Genomic DNA, 21,225 nt, shown 5'->3' with positions numbered 1-21,225 from the left:
CCACCCAACGTCAGTATCTTAACCATTACAGATGCTCCCCGACTTACGATATTTCGACTCTACGATGGCGCAAACGCTGGGCAATAGACAATAGACAATAGGTGCAGGAGGAGGCCATTCGGCCCTTCGAGCCTGTACGCACCGCCATTCAATGTGATCATTCTCAATCAGTACCCCGTTCCTGCCTTCTCCCCATACCCCCTGACTCCGCTATCCTTAAGAGCTCTATCCAGCTCTCTCTTGAATGCATTCAGTGAATTGGCCTCCACTGCCTTCTGAGGCAGAGAATTCCACAGATTCACAACTCTCTGACTGAATATTTTTTTCTCCTCATCTCCGTTCTAAATGGCCGACCCCTTATTCTTAAACTGTGGCCCCTGGTTCTGGACTCCCCCAACATTGGGAACATGTTTCCTGCCTCTAACGTGTCCAACCCCTTAATAATCTTATACGTTTCGATAAGATCCCCTCTCATCCTTCTAAATTCCAGTGTATACAAACCTAGTCGCTCCAGTCTTTCAACATACGACAGTCCTGCCATTCCGGGAATTAACCTGGTAAACCTACGCTGCACGCCCTCAATAGCAAGAATATCCTTCCTCAAATTTGGAGACCAAAACTGCACACAGTACTCCAGGTGCGGTCTCACTAGGGCCCTGTACAACTGCAGAAGGACCTCTTTGCTCCTATTCTCAACTCTTGTTATGAAGGCCAACATTCCATTGGCTTTCTTCACCGCCTGCTGTACCTGCATGCTTCCTTTCAGCGACTGATGCACTAGGACACCCAGATCTCGTTGTACTTGACACCATTCAGATAATACTCTGCCTTCCTATTCTTACCACCAAAGTGGATGACCTCACACTTATCCACATTACACTGCATCTGCCATGCATCCGCCCACTCACACAACCTGTCCAAGTCACCCTGCAACCTCATAGCATCTTCCTCACAGTTCACACTGCCACCCAGCTTTGTATCATCTGCAAATTTGCTAATGGTACTTTTAATCCCTTCATCCAAGTCATTGATGTATATTGTAAATAGCTGCGGTCCCAGCACCGAGCCTTGCGGTACCCGTAGCTCGACCCAATGGCGATGGCCCCTAGCTCGCTTCCCGCCCACGCGATCAGGCGTATTTAAATGCATGTCGACGCACGATATTTACGGTTTACCACGGGTTTATCAGAAACCTGACCCCCATGGTGAGTTGAGGAATACCTGCGCACATTGGGCCATTGGAGCCGGCACTGCCAATCAATATGGTCATGTCCGATTCCTCCAGCCCATTATTCCACGCCCCAGGCGGTGAATCGACCACCGGAGGACTCACGGGTTTAAGGTGAGAGGGGGAAAGGTTTCATAGGATTCTGAAGGGGTAAACCTTTTTCCTTTTTCACACACAAAAGGGCGGTCACGGTGGCGCGGCGGTAGAGTTGCCGCCTCACAGCGAATGCAGCGCCGGAGACCCGGGTTCCATCCCGACTACGGGCGCCGCCTGTACGGAGTTTGTACGTTCTCCCCGTGACCCGCGTGGGTTTTCTCCGAGATCTTCGGTTTCTTCCCGCACTCCAAAGACGTGCAGGTTTGTAGGTTAATTGGCTTGGCAAATGTAAAAATTGTCCCTAGTGGGTGTAGGATTGTGTTAATGTGCGGGGATCGCTGGGCGGCGCGGACCCGGTGGGCCGAAAGGGCCTGTTTCCGCGTTGTATCTCTAAACTAAACTAAACTAAACTAAAAGGGTGGTGGATAGAAACACAGAAAATAGGTGCAGGAGGAGGCCATTCGGCCCTTCGAGCCAGCACCACCATTCAATATGATCATGGCCGATCATCCAGAATCAGTACCCCGTTCCTGTTTTCCCCCCATATCCCTTGATTCCGTTAGCCCGACGAGCTCTATCTAACTCTCTCTTGAATACATCCAGTGAATTGGCCTCCACTGCCTTCTGTGGCAGAGAATTCCAGGTATCCGTTAGCAATGGAGCAGTATTTATTATTCCACGCACAAATAGGTGAATCGAGGACCAGAGGACATAGGTTTAAGGTGAAAGGGGGAAAGGTTTAATAGGAATCTGATGGGTGTGTGGAACAGTCTGCCAGAGGAGGCAGTTGCGGCTGGGACTATCCCAACGTTTAAGAAACAGTTAGACAGGTACATGGATAGGACAGGTTTGGAGGGAAATGGACCAAATGTTGGCAGGTGGGACCACAAAATCTGTAGGATCACCCAGAGGGTGGTGAACTTGTGGAATCACCCAGAGAGTTGTGGACCTGTGGAATTCTCTGCCACAGAGTGCAGTGGAGGCCAATTCACTGGATGTCTTCAAGAGAGAGTTAGATTCAGCTCTTTGGGCTAACGGAATCAAGGGGTACGGGGAGAAAGCAGGAACGGGGCACTGATTTTGGATGATCAGCCATGATCATGTTGAATGGCGGTGCTGGCTCGAAGGGCCGAATGGCCTCCTCCTTCACCTATTGTTTATTGTCTATTGATCAGCCACGATCATATTGACCCGGGTCTTGCTTGGCAGACGCCTACATCAGCGCTGGGATAAAGGCTGATGTTTCCATAAGTCTCACGCCTCACATTAATGGTTTATTTAGCGCAGAAACAGGCCTCTCGGCCCACCGAGTCTGCACCGACCAGCGATCCCCGCACACTAACACCACCTTACACCCACCAGGGACAACCTCTAGTCTTCATAGAGAAATTCTGCTTCTTTTGGTTTAGTTTAGTTTATAGACAATAGACAATAGGTGCAGGAGGAGGCCATTCAGCCCTTCGAGCCAGCACCGCCATTCAATGTGATCATGGCTGATCACTCTCAATCAGTACCCCGTTCCTGCCTTCTCCCCATACCCCCTCACTCCGCTATCCTTAAGAGCTCTATCCAGCTCTCTCTTGAAAGCATCCAACGAACTGGCCGCCACTGCCTTCTGAGGCAGAGAATTCCACACCTTCACCACTCTCTGACTGAAAAAGTTCTTCCTCATCTCCGTTCTAAATGGCCTACCCCTTATTCTTAAACTGTGGCCCCTTGTTCTGGACTCCCCCAACATTGGGAACATGTTTCCTGCCTCTAATGTGTCCAATCCCCTAATTATCTTATATGTTTCAATAAGATCCCCCCTCATCCTTCTAAATTCCAGTGTATACAAGCCCAATCGCTCCAGCCTTTCAACATACGACAGCCCCGCCATTCCGGGAATTAACCTGGTGAACCTACGCTGCACGCCCTCCATAGCAAGAATATCCTTCCTTAAATTTGGAGACCAAAACTACACACAGTACTCCAGGTGCGGTCTCACCAGGGCCCCGGTACAACTGTAGAAGGACCTCTTTGCTCTTTGTTCAGTTATAGTTGAGCTAGTTCTAGAGATACAGCGAGGAAACTGGCCCTCTCGGCCCACCGGGTCCGCGCCGACCAGCGATCCCCGCGCACTGACGCTATCCCACACACACGAGAGACGATTCACACTTACACCAGGCCGATTAACCAACAAACTTTGGAGTGCGGGAGGAAACCGAAGATCACGGACAAAACCCACGCGGGTCACGGGGAGAACGTGCAAACTCCGTACAGGCGGCGCCCGTAGTCGGGATGGAACCCGGGTGTCCGGCGCCGTGAGGCGACGACTCTACCGCTGCGCTGATTGGACGGAGAATTCCATGCGGTTCCAAGCGCCGCCTGATTTGCTCGCGCTCCTCTGACCGCGCGTGTGAGCGCGGCAACGCGGTTCCGTGTTCACCTTGCTCTCGTCCATTGACTTGGAGTACTCCCGCAGTTTGTACTCTTCCCGCTCCAGGTGCGAGCTCTCGATGTCGGCGGAGAGGTGGGTCATGTTGGTCACCCAGGCGACCGTGCGCTCGGACGGCGTGACCGGGTGCAGCGTTGACGGCGAGGCCTGGGGGGGGGGGGGGAACAGACAACAGTCACAAACACGCGAGAAAACAACCGCGGAGGCCGCTACAAATCGAAGGTGTTTATTCACAAAACGCTGGAGTAACTCAGCAGGTCAGGCAGCATCTCGGGAGAGAAGGAATGGGTGACGTTTCGGGTCGAGACCCTTCTTCAGACTGATGTCAGGGGGGCGGGACAAAGGAAGGATATAGGTGGAGACAGGAAGATAGAGGGAGATCTGGGAAGGGGGAGGGGAAGAGAGGGACAGAGGAACTATCTAAAGTTGGAGAAGTCGATGTTCATACCGCTGGGCTGCAAGCTGCCCAGGCGAAATATGAGGTGCTGTTCCTCCAATTTGCGGTGGGCCTCACTATGGCACTGGAGGAGGCCCATGACAGAAAGGTCAGACTGGGAGTGGGAGGGGGAGTTGAAGTGCTCGGCCACCGGGAGATCAGGTTGGTTAAGGCGGACTGAGCGAAGGTGTTGAGCGAAGCGATCGCCGAGCCTGCGCTTGGTTTCGCCGATGTAAAGACGTTGACATCTAGAGCAGCGGATGCAATAGATGAGGTTGGAGGAGGTGCAGGTGAACCTCTGTCTCACCTGGAAAGACTGTTTGGGTCCTTGGATGGAGTTGAGGGGGGAGGTAAAGGGACAGGTGTTGCATCTCGTGCGGTTGCAGGGGAAAGTGCCCGGGGATGGGGCGGTTTGGGTGGGAAGGGACGAGTGGACCAGGGAGTTACGGAGGGAACGGTCTCTGCGGAACGCAGAGAGGGGAGGGGATGGGAAGATATGGCTCACCTCAACTCCATCCAAGGACCCAAACAGTCTTTCCAGATGAGGCAGAGGTTCACCTGCACCTCCTCCAACCTCATCTACCGTATCCGCTGCTCTAGATGTCAACTTCTCTACATCGGCGAAACCAAGCGCAGGCACGGCGATCGCTTCGCTCAACACCTGCGCTCAGTCCGCCTTAACCAACCTGATCTCCCGGTGGCTGAGCACTTCAACTCCCCCTCCCACTCCCAGTCTGACCTTCCTGTCATGGGCCTCCTCCAGTGCCACAGTGAGGCCCACCGGAAATTGGAGAAACAGCACCTCATATTTCACCTGGGCAGCTTGCAGCCCGGCGGTATGAACATTGACTTCTCCAACTTTAGATAGTTCCTCTGTCCCTCTCTTCCCCTCCCCCTTCCCAGATCTCCCTCTATCTTCCTGTCTCCACCGATATCCTTCCTTTGTCCCGCCGCCCCCCCCTGACATCAGTCTGAAGAAGGGTCTCGACCCGAAACGTCACCCATTCCTTCTCTCCTGAGATGCTGCCTGACCCGCTGAGTTACTCCAGCATTTTGTGAATAAATACCTTCACAAACATCATCAGTCTGCAGCCAACGCTAAAATGGACTTTGCACATCGCAGCTCAATATCACCACTGACCGCCCTACGATACGACGCAATACGATTAGAGAACATAGAAACATAGAAAACAGGTGCAGGAGGAGGCCATTCCACACTGCCATTCACTGTGATCACGGCTGATCGTCCACAATCAGTAACCCGTGCCTGCCTTCTCCCCATACCCCTTGATTCCGCTAGCCCCTAGAGCTCAATCTACCTCTGTTTTCAATTCATCCAGTGAATTGGCCTCCACTGCCCTCTGTGGCAGAGAATTCCACAAATTCACAACTCTCTGGGTGAAAAAGTTCAATAGACAATAGGCGCAGGAGGAGGCCATTCGGCCCTTCGAGCCAGCACCGCCATTCAATGTGATCATGGCTGATCATTCTCAATCAGTACCCCGTTCCTGCCTTCTCCCCATACCCCCTGACTCCGCTATCCTTAAGAGCTCTATCTAGCTCTCTCTTGAATGCATTCAGAGAATTGGCCTCCACTGCCTTCTGAGGCAGAGAATTCCACAGATTCACAACTCTCTGACTGAAAAAGTTCTTCCTCATCTCCGTTCTAAATGGCCGACCCCTTATTCTTAAACTGTGTGTGGCCCCTGGTTCTGGACTCGCCCAACATTGGGAACATGTTTCCTGCCTCTAACGTGTCCAACCCCTTAATAATCTTATACGTTTCGATAAGATCCCCTCTCATCCTTCTAAATTCCAGTGTATACAAGCCTAGTCGCTCCAGTCTTTCAACATACGGCAGTCCCGCCATTCCGGGAATCAACCTGGTGAACCTACGCTGCACGCCCTCAATAGCAGCAATATCCTTCCTCAAATTTGGAGACCAAAACTGCACACAGTACTCCAGGTGCGGTCTCACTAAGGCCCTGTACAACTGCAGAAGGACCTCTTTGCTCCTATACTCAACTCCTCTTGTTACGAAGGCCAACATTCCATTGGCTTTCTTCACTGCCTGCTGTACCTGCGTGCTTCCTTTCAGTGACTGATGCACTAGGACACCCAGATTTCGTTGTACTTTTCCGAACTTGACACCATGATTTCCCCTTTCGTAAAAAAACAAGACCACTTTGAAGCTGGTTCGAGTTTGGGTCGGGGAGAGATATTTCTTCACACAGAGAGTGGTGAGTCTGTGGAATTCTCTGCCACAGAAGGTAGTTGAGGCCAGTTCATTGGCTATATTTAAGAGGGAGTTAGATGTGGCCCTTTTTGCTAAAGGGATCAGGGGGTATGGAGAGAAGGCAGGTACAGGCTACTGAGCTGGATGATCAGCCATGATCATATTGAATGGCGGTGCGTACAGGCTCGAAGGGCCGAATGGCCTACTCCTGCACCTATTTTCTATGTTTCTATGTTTCTATGAGACAGGAGAGAGAGGGGATGCAGGGGTTACTTGAATAGACAATAGACAATAGGTGCAGGAGTAGGCCATTCAGCCCTTCGAGCCAGCACCGCCATTCAATGCGATCATGGCTGATCCCTCTCAATCAGTACCCCGTTCCTGCCTTCTCCCCATACCCCCTCACTCCGCTATCCTTAAGAGCTCTATCCAGCTCTCTCTTGAAAGCATCCAACGAACTGGCCTCCACTGCCTTCTGAGGCAGAGAATTCCACACCTTCACCACCCTCTGACTGAAAAAGTTCTTCCTCAGATAGAGGAATCAGCTAATACAACCCGGTGGTGTGAATATTGATCTCTCCAACTGCCACATTCTGGAACATTCCTAGCTCGTTCCACACACCCACCGCCCTTTTGTGTGAAAAAATCACCCCTCTGATTCCTATGCAATCTTTCCCCCTTCACCTTGAACCCGTGTCCTCTGGTCCTCGATTCCCCTACTCTGGGCAAGAGACTCTGTGCGTCTACCCGATCTATTCCTCTCGTGATTTTGTACACCTTCTATAAGATTCCGGGCGAGTCCAGAACCAGGGGCCACACACACACACACACACACACACACAGTCTAAGAATAAAGGGGAGGCCATTTAAAACTGAGGTGAAAAAAAAAAACACTTTTTCACCCAGAGAGTTGTGAATCTGTGGAATTCTCTGCCACAGAGGGCAGTGGAGGCCAAATCACCAGATGGATTTAAAAGAGAGTTAGATAGAGCTCTTAAGGATAGCGGAGTCAGGGGGGTATGGGGAGAAGGCAGGCACGGGTTACTGATTGAGGATGATCAGCCATGATCACAATGAATTGGCGGTGCTGGCTCGAAGGGCCGAATGGCCTCCTGCTGCACCTATTTTCTATGTTTCTATGTTTCACCCCCTCAGCCTCCTGCGCTCCAAGGAATAGAGACCCAGCCTGCTCAACCTCTCCCTGTAGCTCACACCCTCTAGTCCTGGCAACATCCTTGAATATCATCTCCGAACCCTTTCCAGCTTGACGACATCTTTCCTATAACATGATGCCCAGGCCTGAACACAATACTCTAAAGGCGGTCTAACCAACGTCTTATACAACTGCAACATGACCTCCCAACTTCTATACTCAATACTCTGAAGGCAATGTGCCACAAGCCTTTTTGACCACCCTGAAGGAACCATGCACCTGTTCTCCTAGATCCCTCTGCTCTACAACACTCCCCAGAGGCCTACCATTCACTGTGTAGGCCCTGCCCAAAATGCAACACCTCACTGGATATTCTCCTCATGATTTTGTACACCACCATAAGATCACCCCTCATCCTCCTGCGCTCCAAGGAATAGAGACCCAGCCCGCTCAACCTCTCCCTGTAGCTCACACCCTCTAGTCCGGGAAACATCCTCGTAAAACATGATAAATTTCCTTCAGCCTCTGCAATTTACAGAATTTTGCTAAAACAAAAAGGCTTTGGGCACATTGGCCTTCATCCGTCGAAAGACTGGAGCGACTAGGCTTGTATACACTGGAACTTAGAAGGATGAGAGGAGATCTTATCGAAACGTATAAGATTATTAAGGGGTTGGACACGTGAGAGGCAGGAAACATGTTCCCAATGTTGGGGGAGTCCAGAACCAGGGGCCACACAGTTTAAGAATTAGGGGTCGGCCATTTAGAACTGAGATGAGGAAAAACCTTTTTCAGTCAGAGAGTTGTGAATCTGTGGAATTCTCTGCCTCAGAAGGCAGTGGAGGCCAATTCTCTGGATGCTTTCAAGAGAGAGCTGGATAGAGCTCTTAAGGATAGCGGAGTCAGGGGGGTATGGGGAGAAGGCAGGAACGGGGTACTGATTGAGAATGATCAGCCATGATCACATTGAATGGCGGTGCTGGCTCGAGGGGCCGAATGGCCTCCTCCTGCACCTATTTTCTATTGTCTATCAGTCAGAGTATTGAGTATGGAAGTTGGGAGGTCATGCTGCTGTTGAAGAAAACGTTGGTGAGGCAGCATTTACACTATTGTGTTCAGTTCTGGGCAACATGTTACAGGAAAGATATTGTCAAGCTCGAAGGGCCGAATGGCCTCCTGCTGCCCCTGTGTTGTTGGCATTCATAGCGAGGGGATTTGAGTATAGGAGCAGGGAGGTTCTGCTGCAGTTGTACAGGGCCTTGGTGAGACCGCACCTGGAGTACTGCGTACAGTTTTGGTCTCCTAATCTGAGGAAAGACATTCTAGCCTTAGAGGGAGTACAGAGAAGGTTCACCAGATTGATCCCTGGGATGGCAGGACTTTCATATGAAGAAAGACTGGATAGACTCGGCTTGTACTCGCTGGACTTTAGAAGATTGAGGGGGGACCTTATTGAAACATATAAAATTCTTAAGGGGTTGGAGAGGCTAGATGCGGGAAGATTGTTCCCGATGTTGGGGGAGTCACAGCTTAAGGATAAGGGGGAAGTCTTTTAGGACCGAGATGAGAAAACATTTCTTCACACAGAGAGTGGTGAGTCTGTGGAATTCTCTGCCACAGAAGGTAGTTGAGGCCAGTTCATTGGCTATATTTAAGAGGGAGTTAGATGTGGCCCAAGAGAGAGCTGGATAGAGCTCTTAAGGATAGCGGAGTCAGGGGGTATGGGGAGAAGGCAGGAACGGGGTACTGATTGAGAGTGATCAGCCATGATCGCATTGAATGGCGGTGCGTACAGGCTCGAAGGGCTGAATGGCCTCCTCCTGCGCCTATTGTCTATTGTCTATTGTCTATTGTGGCAAAAGGGATCAGGGGGTATGGAGAGAAGGCAGGTACGGGATACTGAGTTGGATGATCAGCCATGATCATATTGAATGGCGGTGCGTACAGGCTCGAAGGGCCGAATGGCCTACTCCTGCACCTATTTTCTATGTTTCTATATTTTCCCTGGTACCGGGCGCGTTTGTCCTACCTGTTTGTTGATGGTGGATTTGGGCGCCGTGGGGTCGGCCTTGGCCACGATGGACTGCTGGCGGATCTTGCCGGCGTGGGCCGGCTCGGCGGGGGACTGGAGGACGTTGGCGCTGGGCGGCCGCGGGCGCTGGGCGGCGCTGACGGTCAGCTGCTGGGTTTTGCCGCGGGCCAGGGGCGGTGGCGGCGGCGGCGGCTGGTCGATACGCCGCTGCGGCCCGATGTTGGCGGGCGGGGTGCTGAGCATGTGCTGGAGGTTGTCGGTCAGCGAGAGCTGGCGCCGGCTGAACTCGCTGTTCTGGCGGGCGAACTCGTCACTGTAGCTGTGGCTGTGGAAGATTTGCTTGGCGGCCGACAGGTCCTCGCTCTTGCTGTAGCCGTGGTAGCCCAGCAGGCCGGCGCCCGGGTCGGCGGGGGCTCTCAGCGAGGCGGGCCCGTCCGACGTCAGGTTGAACAGAGGGTTCTGGAAGGACAGGGGGACCCTCAGCTGGCCGTGGAGGCCGTCCGTGGTGATGCCCATCTGGCCCAGCCTCAGGCCCCCGGACGCGCTGGAGCCGCTGCCCTGCGAGAGGCGGCTAGGCCTGAGGCCCACCGCCGTCCCGATGGAGGCCTGGCTGCTGTTCAACATGTCCCCCACCGTCTGGAGGTTGCTGACACTGTTCATGCTACGGCTGTCCTGCAGGTCCATCATGGAAATGCTCTTGTTGGTGGTCATCATCTTGGGGTCGGGCTCGGTAATGTCCGAGCTGCTGGTGCAGTAGGCCGGGGACGAGCGGGCTAGAGGAGGGCGTGTCACGTAGAACACGTCCTTGCCCTTCTCCTTGGTGGGAGACGGCAGCCGGGTCATGTCGATCGAGCTGCGGAACGGACGCAGAGGCACAGGTCAGATTCATCCCCCGTACCCACCCGACCTCCCGCTGGCTCAGCACTTCAAACCCCTCCCACTCCCCCACCCGACCTCCCGCTGGCTCAGCACTTCAAACCCCTCCCACTCCCCCACCCGACCTCCCGCCGGCACAGCACTTCAAACCCCTCCCACTCCCCCACCCGATCTCCCGCTGGCTCAGCACTTCAAACCCCTCCCACACTCCCCACCCGACCTCCCGCTGGCACAGCACTACAAACCCCTCCCACTCCCCACCCGACCTCCCGCTGGCTCAGCACTTCAACCCCCCCGCCGCCTTCCCACTCCCACCTGACCTCCCGCTGGCTCAGCACTTCAAACCCCTCCCACTCCCCCACCCGACCTCCCGCTGGCTCAGCAATTCAAACCCCTCCCACACTCCCCACCCGACCTCCCGCTGGCTCAGCACTTCAAACCCCTCCCACTCCCCCACCCGACCTCCCGCTGGCTCAGCACTTCAACCCTCCCCCCTACTCCCACCCGACCTCCCGCTGGCTCAGCACTTCAACCCCCCCCCCGCCTTCCCACTCCCACCCGACATCCTGCTGGCTCAGCACTTCAACCCCACTCCCCACCCGACATCCTGCTGGCTCAGCACTTCAACCCTCCCCCCCACTCCCACCCGACCTCCCGGTGGCTCAGCACTTCAACACTCCCCGCCACTCCCACCCGACCTCCCGGTGGCTCAGCACTTCAACCCTCCCCCCTACTCCCACCCGACCTCCCGCTGGCTCAGCACTTCAACCCACTCCCACCCGACCTCCCGCTGGCTCAGCACTTCAACCCCCCCCCCGCCTTCCCACTCCCACCCGACATCCTGCTGGCTCAGCACTTCAACCCACTCCCACCCGACCTCCCGCTGGCTCAGCACTTCAACCCCACTCCCCACTCCCACCCGACCTCCCGCTGGCTCAGCACTTCAACCCCCCCCCACCCACTCCCACCCGACCTCCCACTGGCTCAGCACTTCAACCCCCCCCCCACTCCCCCCCCCCCCCTCACTCCCCACTCCCATCCTGACCCCAAGAAGGGTCTCGACCCAAAACGTTCTCCAGAAATGATTTCGCTCAACACCCCCGCTCAGTCCGCCCAATCCTACCTGATCTCCCGGTGGCTCAGCACTTCGACTCCCCCTCCCACTCCCGCACTGACCTCTCTGTCCTGGGCCTCCTCCACTGTCAGAGTGAGGCCCAGCGCAAATTGGAGGAACAGCACCTCGTATTTCGCTTGGGTAGTTTACACCCCAGCGGTACGAACATTGACCTCTCTAACTTCAGGTAGCCCTTGCTTTCCCCTCTCTCTCCATCCCCTCCCCCTTCCCAGTTCTCCCACCGGTCTGACTGTCTCCGACTACATCCTATCTCTGTCCCGCCCCCTCCCCCCTGACATCAGTCTGAAGAAGGGTCTCGACCCGAAACGTCACCCATTCCTTCTCTCCAGAGATGCTGCCTGTCCCGCTGAGTTACACCAGCATTTTGTGTCTACCTTCGATTTAACCCAGCATCTGCAGTTCATAAGGTCATAAGTGATAGGAGCAGAATTAGGCCATTCGGTCCATCAAGTCTACTCCGCCATTCAATGACGGCTGATCTGTCTCTCCCTCCTATCCCCATTCTCCTGCCTTCTCCCCTTGACCCCTGACAATAGACAATAGGTGCAGGAGGAGGCCATTCAGCCCTTCGAGCCTGTACGCACCGCCATTCAATGCGATCATGGCTGCTCATTCTCAATCAGTACCCCGTTCCTGCCTTCTCCCCATACCCCCCTGACTCCGCTATCCTTAAGAGCTCTATCCAGCTCTCTCTTGAAAGCATCCAACGAACTGGCCTCCACTGCCTTCTGAGGCAGAGAGTTCCACAGATTCACAACTCTCTGACTGAAATAGTTCTTCCTCATCTCCGTTCTAAATGGCCGACCCCTTATTCTTAAACTGTGTGTGGCCCCTTGTTCTGGAACTAATCAAGAATCTATCTATCTCTGCCTTAAAAATATCAATTCCTTCCTACACAACGTCGCCCGTGTACCGAGGTACAGTGAAAAGCTTTCGTTGCGCGCTAACCGGTCAGCGGAAAGACAACACACGATTACAATCGAGCCGTCCACAGATACATGATAAGGGAATAACGTTCAGTGCAAGGGAATAGCACGAGAGAGGGTTAGATTTAGCTCTTAGGGCCAACGGAAACAAGGGGTATGGGGAGAAAGCAGGAACGGGGCACTGATTGAGAATGATCAGCCATGATCACATTGAATGGCGGTGCGTACAGGCTCGAAGGGCCGAATGGCCTCCTCCTGCACCTATTTTCTATGTTTCTAATAAACTAAACTGGAACTGGGACTAGGAGGACCCGGCATGGGGGGGGGGGGGGGCTGCCGAGAACTAAGGGGGAACCACAAATGGAATGCCCTTGATGTGGTGACTCTTTGTATACCTCTAGTACACAAAACAAAGAATAACACTGTGACTTGTAGGGCCGCACGGTGTCGTAGAGGTAGAGCCACTGCCTCAAAGCGCCAGAGACCGAAAATCGATCCCGACTACGGGTGCTGTCTGTACGGAGTTTCCATGTTCACCCCGTGACCTGCGTGGGTTTTCTCCCAGAGTTCTTCATTTTCCTCCCACACTCCAAAGGTTTGTAGCTTGGTAGGATAGACAACAGACAGTAGGTGCAGGAGGAGGCCATTCGGCCCTTCGAGCCTGTACGCACCGCCATTCAATGCGGTCATGGCTGATCATTCTCAATCAGTACCCCGTTCCTGCCTTCTCCCCGTACCCCCTGACTCCTCTATCATTAAGAGCTCTATCTAGCTCTCTCTTGAATGCATTCAGAGAATTGGCCTCCACTGCCTTCTGAGGCAGAGAATTCCACAGATTCACAACTCTCTGACTGAAAAAGTTTTTCCTCATCTCCGTTCTAAATGGCCTACCCCTTATTCTTAAACTGTGTGTGGCCCCTGGTTCTGGACTCCCCCAACATTGGGAACATGTTTCCTGCCTCTAACGTGTCCAACCCCTTAATAATCTTATACGCTTCGATAAGATCCCCTCTCATCCTTCTAAATTCCAGTGTATACAAGCCCAGCTTGTTAGTGTGCGGGGATCGCTGGGCGGCGCGGACTCGGTGGGCCGAAGGGCCTGTTTCCTCCCTGTATCTCCAAAACGAAAAACTAAAAAAACAGAATACTTTGGAACTTTGTTGATGCCCTTTATGTAGCGGCACTTTGCATACCTTAGGTCTGCAAAAGAAAAGCGTCTCACTGTGGTTTGTCACAGGTAACGATAAATTAACCTGCTCTCCCTCAATAGCAAGAATGGTCTCCTAATTTGAGGAAGGACATCCTTGCTATTGAGGGAGTGCAGCGTAGGTTCACCAGGTTAATCCCCGGGATGGCGGGACTGACATGTGATGAATCGAAGGTATCTATTCACAAAATGCTGGAGTAACTCAGCGGGTCAGGCAGCATCTCGGGAGAGAAGGAATGGGCGACGTTTCGGGTCGAGACCCTTCTTCAGACTGATGTCAGGGGGGGCCGGGACAAAGGATGTATGTATGCATGCATGCATGCATGCATGTATGTATGTATGCATGCATGCATGCATGTATGTATGTATGCATGCATGTATGTATGTATGTATGTATGTATGTATGTATGTATGTATGTATGTATGTATGTATGTATGTATGTATGTATGTATGTATGTATGTATCATACTGACGTATGATGAAAGAATGTAGCGACTGGGCTTGTATTCGCTGTAATTTAGATGGACGAGAGGGGAATCTGATAGAAACATATAACATTATTAAGGGATTGGACAGGCTAGATGCAGGACAAATGTTCCCGGTGTTGGGGGGAAGTCCAGAACCAGTGGGGTCACACAGTTTAAGAATAAAGGATGTAGGCCATTTAGGACTGAGATGAGGAAAAACTTTTTCAGTTGTGAATCTGTGGAGTTCTCTGCCACAGAAGGCAGTGGAGGCCAATTCACTGGATGTATTCAAGAGAGAGCTAGGTTTAGCTCTTAGGGAATCAAGGGGATGTGGGGAGAAAGCAGGAACGGGGAACTGAATCCATCCAGTGAATCGGCCTCCACTGCCCTCTGTGGCAGAGAATTCCACAAATTCACAACTCTCCGGGTGGAAAAGTTTTTCATCACCTCAGTTTTAAATGGCCTCCCTTTTATTCTTAGACTGTGTGGCCCCTGGTTCAGGACTCCCCCAACATCGGGAACATTTTCCCTGCCTCCATCTTGTCCACTCCTTTTATAGCCGTATACGTTTCTGTAAGATCCCCTCTGGGGGGAGTCCAGAACAAGGGGCCACACACAGTTTAAGAATAAGGGGTCGGCCATTTAGAACTGAGATGAGGAAGAACTTTTTCAGTCAGAGAGTTGTGAATCTGTGGAATTCTCTGCCTCAGAAGGCAGTGGAGGCCAATTCTCTGAATGCATTCAAGAGAGAGCTGGATAGAGCTCTTAAGGATAGCGGAGTCAGGGGGTATGGGGAGAAGGCAGGAACAGGGTACTGATTGAGAATGATCAGCCATGATCACATTGAATGGCGGTGCGTACAGGCTCGAAGGGCCGAACGGCCTCCTCCTGCACCTATTTTCAATGCTTCTCAAGTTTCATTCGTTCATTTGTTTGATCTGGTGCACGCTGTTTCTGACCTGGGAGTGTGTTCTGCAGAGGTACAGGAACGCCGAGGCCCTGTGCAGGAAGGGGCAGAGCCGGCTGTACCTTTTGAGAAGGCTCCGCTCCTTCAACATCTGTACTGAGACGCTGCAGATGTTCTACCAGTCGCCGGTGGCCAGCGCCGTCTTCTCCGCTGCCGTGTGCGCTGTGGGGGGGGGGGGCAGCCGGGCGAAGCCAACGGGATCAACAAGGTCAACGGGAAGGCCGGCCCCACCCCGGAGTTGGAGTTGGATTCACGGGAGGTGGTTTCGGAGGGGGAGGAGGCTCCTCAAACTGCGGGCATCCTGGACAATAGCAGCCCACCCCCTCCGTGAAGTAAGAATAGAATAGAAAGGCAGATTATTATCTGAATGGTGTCAAGTTAGGAGGAGGGGGAGTTCAACGAGATCTGGGTGTCCTAGTGCATCAGTCACTGAAAGGAAGCATGCAGGTACAGCAGGCAGTGAAGAACGCCAATGGAATGTTGGCCTTCATAACAAGAGGAGTTGAGTATAGGAGCAAAGAGGTCCTTCTACAGTTGTACCGGGCCCTGGTGAGACCGCACCTGGAGTACTGTGTGCAGTTTTGGTCTCCAAATTTGAGGAAGGATATTCTTGCTATGGAGGGCGTGCAGCTTAGGTTCACTAGGTTAATTCCCGGAATGGCGGGACTGTCGTATGTTGAAAGGCTGGAGCGATTGGGCTTGTATACGCTGGAATTTAGAAGGATGAGGGGGGATCTTATTGAAACATATAAGATAATTAGGGGATTGGACACATTAGAGGCAGGAAACATGTTCCCTGCGGGAACGGTAGAGTTGCTGCTTTGCAGCGAATGCAGCGCCGGAGACTCAGGTTCGATCCTGACTACGGGTGCTGCACTGTAAGGAGTTTGTACGTTCTCCCCGTGACCTGCGTGGGTTTTCTCCGAGATCTTCGGTTTCCTCCCACACTCCAAAGACGTACAGGTATGTAGGTTAATTGGCTGGGTAAATGTAAAAATTGTCCCTAGTGGGTGTAGGATAGTGTTAATGTGCGGGGATCACTGGGCGGCACGGACTTGGAGGGCCGAAAAGGCCTGTTTCCGGCTGTATATATATGATATGATAATGTTGGGGGAGTCCAGAACCAGGGGCCACAGTTTAAGAATAAGGGGTAGGCCATTTAGAACGGAGATGAGGAAGAACTTTTTCAGTCAGAGAGTGGTGAAGGTGTGGAATTCTCTGCCTCAGAAGGCAGCGGAGGCCAGTTCGTTGGATGCTTTCAAGAGAGAGCTGGATAGAGCTCTTAAGGATAGCGGAGTGAGGGGGTATGGGGAGAAGGCAGGAACGGGGTACTGATTGAGAGTGATCAGCCATGATCGCATTGAATGGCGGTGCGTACAGGCTCGAAGGGCTGAATGGCCTCCTCCTGCACCTATTGTCTATTGTCTATTGTCTATTGTCACACTGGCCAACCTGAGGAGCACCTTCAGCAACAGACTGGTCCCACTGAGATGCAGCAAAGAACGCCACAGGAGATCCATCTTCCCTGTGGCTATCAAACTGTACAACTCCACCCCCTTCTGTCATGGGGTAAACTGACTCCCCCCCAACCCCCAATCTTTGCACGTCCCCAATCCTTTCCGCTCCTCACTTTAACTTCATTTATCACTGGAATGTAGAAGGATGAGAGGGGATCTTATCGAAACGTATAAGATTATTAAGGGGATTGGACACGTTAGAGGCAGGAAACATGTTCCCAATGTCGGGGGAGTCCAGAACCAGGGGCCACACAGTTTAAGAGTAAGGGGGTCGGTCATTTAGAACGGAGATGAGGAAAAACATTTTCACGCAGAGCGTTGTGAATCTGTGGAATTCTCCGCCTCAGAAGGCAGTGGAGGCCAATTCTCTCGATGCATTCAAGAGAGAGCTGGATAGAGCTCTTAAGGATAGCGGAGTCAGGGGGTATGGGGAGAAGGTAGGAACGGGGTACTGATTGTGGATGATCAGCCAGGATCACATTGAATGGCGGTGCGTACAGGCTCGAAGGGCCGAATGGCCTCCTCCTGCACCTATTGTCTATTATCATGTATCTTGTGACTATTGGCAGATCGATTCCCCTCCTGGGATAAATAAAGTTCCATCGTATCGCATCCAATCGTAATGGGATTGCCATGGTAGGCAGTTTAATTTGATTTTACTTTAACTTTACTTTCATTTTACTTTCATTTCAATTCAATTTAATTTTGATGTCACTTTAATTTCACCTGTGTTTACCAGGCACGTGAGCCAGGTCAAAGAAAAGAGGGAAAAGAGCCGAGAACTTGCGTCAGGCGAACAACGAGGGTCAAAAAATTGGAAAACCTTTGAAAATTCACGCATAAAATGACCAGCTTCAAGCCCCTCTCAGTGCATTTCAAAGTAAAAACAGACGTTACAAAATAACCTGAATATGTCACTGTACACTAATAACATTTTGAAGTCAATTCGCACATTAATTGATAATCAGCCCCAAAAAGGTGGCAATTGGCTTTTCTGCTGCGTGTTTCATATTTTAACCCCCTCGCTTAATTAATTTAGTTATGTATTCATTTAGTTAGATCTGTGGAATTCTCTGCCTCAGAAGGCAGCGGAGGCCAATTCTCTGAATGCATTCAAGAGAGAGTTGGATAGAGCTCTTGAGGACAGCGGAGTCAGGGGGTACGGGGAGAAGGCAGGAACGGGGTACTGATTGAGAATGATCGGCCATGATCACATTGAATGGCGGTGCGTACAGGCTCGAAGGGCCGAATGGCCTCCTCCTGCACCTATTGCATATTGTCTAATCTTGCGCTTGAATTTAATATTTGCTCATTGCAGTTCCACCACTGATTTCCTGTCCACTCTTGGTTCCAGAGCTTTGCTGGTTCATCCAGCCGGCCAAGGAAGTCGCTCGGTGGTGGGGATGGATGTGCTGGCTCCAGCTGGGCTGGAGTTCCAGAGTCCCGGCCGCAGGTTGCAAATTCAACCCACCCATCGGCCGTGGAAGTCCCGATGAGGTCGAGATTGGCTGCCTTGCCTAGCCTGGGTGCCACATTTTCGGGGAGATTTTCGGGGACCGCGGGGGGGGGGGGTGGATTCTCGCTAGGAACCCCTAGCGACATCTAGCGGAACCTGGTGTTCATTACAAGTCTATGCATCGTGCAAAAAGATTTTTTTTTATAGATAGAGCGCGGAAACAGGCCCTTCGGCCCACCGAGTCCGCGCCGCCCAGCGATCCCCTCACACTGACACTATCCGACACACACTAGGGACAATTTTTACATTTACCCAGCCAATTAACCTACAAACCTGTACGTCTTTGGAGTGTGGGAGGAAACCGAAGATCTCGGAGAAAACCCACGCAGGTCACGGGCAGAACGTGCAAACTCCGTACAGACGGCGCCCGTAGTCGGGATGGAACCTGAGTCTCCGGCGCTGCATTCGCTGTAAGATTATTAAGGGGTTGGACACGTTAGAGGCAGGAAACATGTTCCCAATGTTGGGGGAGTCCAGAACCAGGGGCCACACAGTTTAAGAATAAGGGGTCGGCCATTTAGAACTGAGATGAGGAAGAACTTTTCCAGTCAGAGAGTTGTGAATCTGTGGGATTCTCTGCCTCAGAAGGCAGTGGAGGCCAATTCTCTGAATGCATTCAAGAGAGAGCTAGATAGAGCTCTTAAGGATAGCGGAGTCAGGGGGTATGAGGAGAAGGCAGGAACGGGGTACTGATTGAGAATGATCAGCCATGATCACATTGAATGGCGGTGCGTACAGGCTCGAAGGGCCGAATGGCCTCCTGCTGCAGCCTGTTGTCTAATGTCTATTGTAACTCTACCGCTGCGCCACCGTGCCGCCACGTGCGGTGGAGAGTGGATTTAAAAAAGGCGGGAAATCCGCGGGAAGGAGTAAAATTCAGGCGTCTGCCGCCTCACCTGTTCAGGTCTTTGACTGTGTACTTCTGGAGGTCAGAGGAGACAGCGCGGTTGATGCTGGGGCCTGTGTAACGTTCCACGATGTGGCTGGTCTGCCTCTGTACGTGGGACGGGTTCCTCAGGGCCCCGCTGATGTCGCTGAGCAGCCGAGGCAGGGGGCCCAACTTCAGCACCGCTTCCTGCAAGGCACGGGAACGAAACGGTTTCAACAACGCGTGCAAAAGGAACGGCCTACTCTGCTTCAAACCAAAACACAGACGCAAAACGCTGGAGCAATTCTAAAAGGACTGGACTGGAATTTAGAAGGATGAGAGACACTAGACAATAGGTGCAGGAGGAGGCCATTCGGCCCTTCGAGTCTGTACGCACCGCCATTCAATGTGATCATGGCTTATCATTCTCAATCAGTACCCCGTTCCTGCCTTCTCCCCGTACCCCCCTGACTCCGCTATCCTTAAGAGCTCTATCTAGCTCTCTCTTGAATGCATTCAGAGAATTGGCCTCCACTGCCTTCTGAGGCAGAGAATTCCACAGATTCACAACTCTCTGACTGAAAAGGTTCTTCCTCATCTCAGTTCTAAATGGCCTACCCCTTATTCTTAAACTGTGTGTGGCCCCTGGTTCTGGACTCCCCCAGAGGGGATCTTACAGAAACGTATACGGCTATAAAAGGACTGGACAAGATGGAGGCAGGGAAAATGTTCCCGATGTTGGGGGAGTCCAGAACCAGGGGCCACACAGTCTACGAATAAAAGGGAGGCCATTTAAAACTGAGGTGATGAAAAGCTTTTCCACCCAGAGAGTTGTGAACTTGTGGAATTCTCTGCCACAGAGGGCAGTGGAGGCCAATTCACTGGATGGATTTAAAAATGAGTTAGATAGAGCTCTAGGAGTTAGCGGAATCAAGGGGTATGGGGAGAAGGCAGGCACGGGATACTGATTGTGGACGATCAGCCATGATCACAATGAATGGTGGTGCTGGCTCGAAGGGCCGAATGGCCTCCTCCTGCACCTATTTTCTATGCTGTTAAAAGGCTGGCGTAACTCAGCGGGACGGGCAGCATCCCTGGAGAGAAGGAATGGGGTGACGTCTCGGTTCGAGCCTGAGGAAGGGCCTCGACCCGAAACGTCGCCCATTCCTTCTCTCCGGAGATGCTGCCCGTCCCGCTGAGTTACTCCGGCATTTTGTGCCTGTCAGAAGATTTCAACAAGGTTGGAGTACAAACATCAATACTCTAAAAGTTTAGTCGGTGGTGGTTGACAATAGACAATAGACAATAGGTGCAGGAGGAGGCCATTCAGCCCTTCGAGCCTGTACGCACCGCCATTCAATGCGATCATGGCTGATCACTCTCAATCAGTACCCCGTTCCTGCCTTCTCCCCATACCCCCTCGGTGGTGGTGGAGACACAAAAAGCTGGAGTAACTCAGCGGGTCAGGCAGCGTCTCTGGAGAGAAGGAACGGGCGACGTTTCGGGCCGAGACCCTTCGTAATTCCCAGTGCTCCATTTCTCTTTCTACACAATCCTATTTGGCAAAACCATCTCACGGTTGGCCCCCATTAGTCGAGTCGTGCTGGATTATTAAGGGGTTGGACACGTTAGAGGCAGGAAACATGTTTCCAATGTTGGGGGAGTCCAGAACCAGGGGGCCACACACAGTTTACGAATAAGGGGTCGGCCATTTAGAACGGAGATGAGGAAAAATCTTTTTCAGTCAGAGAGTTGTGAATCTGTGGAATTCTCTGCCTCAGAAGGCAGTGGAGGCCTATTCTCTGAATGCATTCAAGAGAGAGCTTGATAGAGCGCTTAAGGATAGCGGAGTCAGGGGGTATGGGGAGAAGGCAGGAACGGGGTACTGATTGAGAATGATCAGCCATGATCATATTGAATGGCGGTGCGTACTGGCTCGAAGGGCCGAATGGCCTCCTCCTGCACCTATTGTCTATTGGATCTTCTGCTTCTTACTTGGAGATGGACAACCCCCAACTAACGTCCGAAGAAGGGTCTCGCCCCGAAACGCCACCCGTTCCTTCTCTCCAGAGATGCTGCCTGACCCGCTGAGTTACTCCGGGCTTTCTGTGCCTGTCTTCACAATTA

General features: G+C 52.4%; 1 protein-coding gene across 1 annotated transcript in view; it reads right to left on the bottom strand.

Moving 5' to 3' along the window:
- The window catches only part of LOC144602551 (ras/Rap GTPase-activating protein SynGAP-like), a 115,155-nt gene that overhangs the window by 36,693 nt on the left and 57,237 nt on the right, over positions 1-21,225 (bottom strand). Inside the window, 3 exon segments of the mRNA XM_078415680.1 lie at positions 3,753-3,908; positions 9,616-10,471; positions 19,127-19,305. Coding sequence (XP_078271806.1) covers positions 3,753-3,908; positions 9,616-10,471; positions 19,127-19,305 — 1,191 coding nt within the window.

Source organism: Rhinoraja longicauda, chromosome 19, assembly GCF_053455715.1.
Source record: "Rhinoraja longicauda isolate Sanriku21f chromosome 19, sRhiLon1.1, whole genome shotgun sequence".
Classification (NCBI taxonomy): Eukaryota; Metazoa; Chordata; class Chondrichthyes; order Rajiformes; family Arhynchobatidae; genus Rhinoraja; species Rhinoraja longicauda.
This window is presented reverse-complemented; position numbering and strand designations above follow the sequence as displayed.